The 6,000-nt window shown below is 54.1% G+C and overlaps 1 protein-coding gene across 11 annotated transcripts in view; it reads right to left on the bottom strand.

Annotated features, from left to right (window-relative positions):
• The window catches only part of ABCD4 (ATP binding cassette subfamily D member 4), a 26,975-nt gene extending 22,517 nt beyond the window's left edge, over positions 1-4,458 (bottom strand). For 9 of the 11 annotated variants that reach the window (XR_012633880.1, XR_012633879.1, XM_074909947.1 and 6 more), the window contains exons 1-5: positions 4,310-4,458; positions 4,091-4,215; positions 3,838-3,965; positions 3,475-3,614; positions 213-329 (exon numbers count right to left, since the gene is read on the bottom strand). Coding sequence is in view for 9 of the 11 variants with exons in the window: in XM_074909947.1 (XP_074766048.1) it covers positions 213-329; positions 3,475-3,614; positions 3,838-3,965; positions 4,091-4,215; positions 4,310-4,356 (557 nt within the window). In the remaining 2 variants the exon portion in view is untranslated. Of the gene's footprint in view, positions 1-212; positions 330-3,474; positions 3,615-3,837; positions 3,966-4,090; positions 4,216-4,309 lie in introns of those variants that run through there. The other 2 variants (XM_074909950.1, XM_074909948.1) reach the window with 2 other exon arrangements.
• Between the last annotated feature and the right edge of the window lie 1,542 nt (positions 4,459-6,000).

The following is a 6,000-nucleotide window of genomic DNA, read 5'->3' on the forward strand; positions in this document are numbered from 1 at the left end:
TGGACTCAAGCAGTCACAGCCCTCAACTGTCACCTCTCTTGCCCTTCACAGAGGTTTGGGGGCCAGCATCCCTAAGGCAGAATTCTCTTTGGAGTGCAGAGCTCACTCGTGAACATGTACAAGCGTCAGTCTGGGGAGCTCTAACATGGGTGCTGGGCTCCAAAACAAAGCACAGGAAAGAGGAATGAAAGCGGGGCAGGATGGGTGCTTACCTGTGGAAGCACTGGTATGTGTAGTAGGCCAGTGTGAAGGGCGAGATGAGGAGCTTGCTGGCCATGGAGCTGAGCTGCCTGCAGAACCTCTCCACATCCTGGCTGATGCGCTGGTCCCTGCTCAACACAAAGAGCCACTGACACCGTTAAAGCCCAGGAGCAAGAATCAGTATTAACTGCATAACAGGGCACAAGCCAGGCTGTTTCACTGCCTTAACTTAGGACAGGGTGCAGGTGAACAGCCTGGGAGGGACCTGCAGCTGTGACTCCCAGGGTACAATTCCATGGCCCAGCAGGACCCACCCAAGGGCTTTCCTGGCACGCAGGAAAAACAGCTCCTGCTGTTACTTTCACCCTGGTCCTTGTGTAAACCCCTTGTTCCACGTTCAACAACATTGTCCAACTCTGTGCTAAAGGTCCTGCATCCTTGTCCTTTACTCCTCTCCTAGACCCACCCTTATAGCACCAAAAGCCACTGACCCTCCCCCAACACTTTAGTACTGGTGCTGCATCTCAGGCACCAGAGCTACCAGGACTGGCTAGGGCACAGGCCAGGCCTTCACCAGCTGTTGGATACTTGCAAATGCTTCCATCAAAGCCAGCCTTCCACAGCAGCTGGTCCCTTCGCTCTGCATGGACTGCCCTCTGGTCCCTTTGCTGCAAGGAAGAAAGTGCTTTCACCTGCCCCCATCCCACAAGAGCAGGCAGCAGCACACCAAGCTTCCTTGCTCCACTGGCAGCAGGCACACGAGGGTGACAGACCCTCAATTCCTATCTGTCCCTCTCCTGAGCAGGAGTTACACTCAGGGTAACTGGAAAGGTTTTCAGCATATTTATACCCTTGACATCTCATCTGTCCAGAGCACATGGATGAGGGCTTCACAGTCTGATGCACTAAGCAGAGCTGGAAAGGCCATGACTGTGAATGCTGGAGTCCAGAATGAAGAGCAAGGCTGGACTCCTGCTTAGCCATCAGTGCAGATACAACAACAACATTCATCTCTCAACTCTCTTGCAGTCCTGCAACAGCAATGGATTTAATTTTGGGGTAGCTCTCACCCTGACTGACCTTATAGACATTATTCTTCCTTTTCCTCAGACTGTAATTGTTCCCATAAAGTTATAACTTCAGTTGTGCTATAGACTCATCGCAGGATATTGCTTTTTACAACTTATTTAAACAGCATGTAATGATAATACATAAATATCAAACTGAAATGCCCTGCTAGGAACCGCAAGTGTTTGTATGTCACTCCCAACCCACTCTTCATTCCTTCTACATGGATGGTGCTGTGCATCTAACACTTGGTTTGGTTTGCACTGCATAATGGGAGATCACTTTGTGGCTCTAGTGCATTCTCTAAGTACCTGGTACAGGGAAAAAACTCTCATCAGGGAACTGCAAGATAAAGAGAATTTTTGTAGTAGCACCAGAACAGGCACTAAACAATAAGATCAGATATTTGAGCACAAGCAAGGTGGTAATGAAAAATGCTCTGCAGAAATCCCACACATTCGATCTGCTAAGGTCAGGAGAGCTGGCTTTATCACTGCAGAGCAGACTGACCCAGTTATCTCATGCATTTCACTGCACAATGTGAATACACTCCCTGGTTAAAAATAAACCTGAGCAGGACAGTTATGTGGTGAGGGGCCTCTGTTCTCCCCTTCCCTCCCCCCAAAGGAAAAGACAGGCATGCAGGAGCTTCTGGCCACGGCCAACATGCTACACTGCCTGGGAAGCACTGCTGTGGTGACAAGTGTGGCTTTTTAACCTCTCCTTGCAACTCCAAACCACTGCAAAACACTATCAGAAATGAACATTTAATGAGAGTGGGAGTAGCCCCGACAGCAGCTGGAAAATGCATCAGTATCGTGAAGCTGTGATTTCATGTTTGGCAATAGTGCTGTTTGACCCAAGCTAAGCCTCCTCCTTGCTTGCTGCTCCCCCTGCGCACAGCTAGGTGCTCTTACTCCTGCTGTCTCCTAGCACCGGGCCAGCAGAAGCAGCCAGGGAACGTGTCTGGCTGAAAAATGATACAGATGAAAAACTATGCAAGATACCCAGCATGATTTTAGCGTGCAGCTACACAGACCACGATGCTATGCAATGAAGGGGCAAGGACAGGCAGCCAGGAGCACTGGGCAGCAGAGGCACAGAGGCTGCTTTAGTTCCTTAAGGCCACTACTATTAGCAGCAGTTAAGAGTCCCTGTGAGACAGCCATTTCTCACAGGAACCCTGGGTTTGGTCTCTGGTGCAACTAACGTGGGAGATGGCACCAGTGAAGTGACTACACCCCCTCCAGAGGAAGAGAGCCTGGGGTCTCAAAACAACTGTATAAAAAAATCACACAGTTTGGAAAAGTTATCCTCTGGTTTCTACTTTTTCAGCAAGTATTTAATAATAACAACTTCTTTAAATTCTGGAAAGAAAAAAAAAGCCCCTACCTCTCACATGATGAAGGATCTTTAACTCTTTAACACTACAACAGTGGTGTCCTGCGTGCAAGGCCAAACTGCAAGGCCAGGGTCAGCATGCAGCTGTGAGGAAGGCAGGCATTCAAACTTCCCTGCACAGCCTGCACAGATCAGCAGTTCTGCAGTAAGCAGGACAGTGCATGAAGCAAACTGGAAGGGGATCTTGGTGTGGGCTGGGATAAGCAGGGAGGGACTGAATGCTCCTCCTTCTCTCATATTTAAAGTCACCTCTGACATTTCCTTCCTAGGAACAGGAAAGGGGAAATGCAGCACTCATATAGTATAAAACAAAGCCCTTCCCAGATGTGGCTCCCATGGGTTACCACTAAAATCCCAACTAAATAAAACTGCATTCGGCTGGAGACTCTGGTGGTTGAAGTGCAAAGGGAACAACAACAGGGACTGTTCTAACACACTGGCTGTGTGAAGCAGGGAGAGGCAGCACTCTCCAACTCCAGCCAGGCCCTTTGCAACGTCACACCGAGTGTCAAGGGTTGAGTTCACAGCATGTTTTATAGCAGCACCAGGTCCCTGTTGTAGTGGGCCTCTGTTCTCCTTGCAACAGAAACATCCTACTCCTAAAGCCATCATGACCAGCAGTCACGGGAGATCCCAGCAACAGTTACCACCTCCTGCCCAGGGCAGAAGAGGGTATTTGTGCCTAGATGTCAAAAGCTGCTAGGGCTCAAGCCCCTACCCAGAGACACAGAGAAGACAGGAAAAGGTGCAGAGCAGCCCAGGAGAAGCCAAGCAAGGGGCTGAGAGAAGTCGTAGGCAGCCTACGGGTTATCGATGTCCTCGTGCAGCATGTGCAGGCTGTAGTAGACCTGGCCTTGGAAGTAGCAGCTGTGGAGGTATTCTGTGAGGGATTTCCTCCAGCTCACGTACATCATGTTGCAGATAAATTGGTCGAAGCTTTTTAGCTGGAACGAGGGCAAGGAGACAGACAGGAAGAGATAAGTGAGAAGAACAACCATTTCCCAAAATGAAATAAAACCCAACAGTTTGTACCAGTGGGCCATCCCACAGGTAGCTACCCAACGGGGCAGGGGCAAGCCTACATCCTTTGTCACCAGGATCATGCTGGGAGCTATGGTCAGCTTTCCCTCCCCCTCCCAAGACACAGGAGCCTCTGGCCTGTCTTACCGTGGAGTTTACGATGATCAGAGTCAGGGCAACGGCAGTCAGCGTTTTGAACCTGGAGAAGTCCTTGTTCCCTAGGACCTCATAGTACTGGCTGGGGATGATGCCGACCTGGTAAATAACCAGCTGCTCTGGAGGCAAAAGGCAAGCACGGGAAGGGAATGAAAGAGCGGTGACACGGCAAAGGGACGGGGGGCGGGCACAAGGGAAGGGGGAGCAGACGTGGGGTGCAGCCCCCCCACCCCCACAGGCTCACCCAGCAAGGCGACACAGAGCAGCGTCAGGAACATGAGGGCGCTCGGGGAGGGCCACCCGGGGAAAAGCACAGCCTGCAGCCGCAGGAACCGCCGCAGGAACAGCCCGTCCAGCCGGGGGCTCGGCCTGCACCGGAGGAAGACGCGGGGGCCGGCGGTGAGCTCGCGGGTCGCCCACCTTCCCCCCCAGCCCACCTCAGCCCGGCCCGGTCCCTTCTCACCGGCCGCCGGCCCCGGCGCCCCCCGCCGCGGCGCTGCCTCCCGCCATCTGCGCGCGGTCAGACCCGCCCCGCGGGCGCTACGACATGAATATTCATCGCCGCCCCTCGCCGCCCATCGGCGCCGCGCCGCGCGCCCGGGCCGGGCCGGCCCCGCCGCTGCCCAGCGCTTCCGGGGGCGGCCTCGCGCCGAGCCCCGCCCGACAGCACCGCCTCTCCCGCGCGTGACCGAGCGGCAGCGCCCCCTGGCGGGGCGGGGCGGGGCGCGGCGCCGCCCGCGGGACACAGCTCCCCCTGGCGGCGCCTCCCTCACCGCCGCCTCACCGCCTGCCTGCTTACGGCACCAGCCCGCTGGCTGAGCGGCAGCGGCCCGGAGGCGGTGGCTGGGCAGGGCCGTGGCTGTTGGGCCGGCTCGGGGACCAAGCTGCGGCCTGGCTGCCACAGGCAGCAGGGACGGAGAAATAGGGCACTGCTGCCTCTTCTCCCGAGGAAAGAGCTGGACGAGCGCCTGCTGCTCCCTCTGGGGACCCCAGAGGCTGAGGGACAGTCCCCGTGGGCAGCAGGCATTGCCCACTGGTCACAGAGGACACGGGAAAGGAGGAGCAGGGCCGATTCCTGCACATTTGGGTTATTTTGGGGTGGGCTGTGAAGTTTCAGGTTGCTTCGCAAGGGTGCATGACTTGTGGTGGCCACTGGCTGCGGGAGATTTCTCAAGCCGGGATCTCCGGATAAGGCAGCGATCCCTAGAGGGATGGTGAATGGCAGCATGTGCTCCCCGCTGTCCTGCACCAAGGGGAGCCAGACAGCGCGAATCCCTGGGTGGAGAGTAGGGAGGAACTTCAAGAAAGCAGCGGGCAATGTCACTGAATTGACCCTCTCTGGCTTCTCAGTGATCTCAAGTTTAATACAGAAACCAAGGGGGTTTTTTTCCAGATTTGGGCAGTCAGCCGAACTCTGAAATGTTTCAGCACAAGGAAATTTCTGGACAAGTCTGGTGATACAAGGTGAGGGATTCTACAAGCTGGAGTCCCTTCCTTCCTCGTGCATCTCTCACTCCTACCAACCTGCTGCTATTTCTTCTGCAGAGCCTTTGGGCTTCTGCACATACCCCGTGGAGCCCTCTTCTCCTAGGCCAAGTAGCTTCATTCTCCTGCCAGTTCCCTGCCTCTCAGCCCTCCTTCTCTTCCCTTATCCACATCTCCCTCACCTTTGCTCTGCTGCTACCTGCTCAGGGGTCCAGGAACTTCAAAACACAAAATCAATATGCTCAGAGATGAAAGAAGATACATCAGACCGTTTCCTCAGCAATGGCCCTGTCCCTAAGCAGTGTCTCTTTCCCCTTGCCCTCATCTCCCTTCTCTCAGCTCTTTTACTGCTGGAATTCACAATGCTATCAGTCATACCTAAAGGTTAAGCTCCAGAGGGCAGAGATCAGCCCTCTGAAAACCTGACCTCAGCGATGACGAATTTTTGTTAAAAGGATTGGGTTTTTTTCTCAGCTATTGCATCAGACCTGGGTGACGGTTGCTCCTAGGCGGTCATATCCTCTCTCATGGTGCAGTATTGCAGCTGTGGCAATTGTGCATGTGTCACCTTGTCAATGGTTACCGGGTCTGAACTGTCTCCTTTGCTCTCTCACCCACCTTATGGTGCAGGGATATTCCTCCCCTTCCCTCTCCTCCTGATGAAATGGT

Source organism: Athene noctua, chromosome 6 (assembly GCF_965140245.1).
Source record: "Athene noctua chromosome 6, bAthNoc1.hap1.1, whole genome shotgun sequence".
In the NCBI taxonomy this organism is placed as follows: Eukaryota; Metazoa; Chordata; class Aves; order Strigiformes; family Strigidae; genus Athene; species Athene noctua.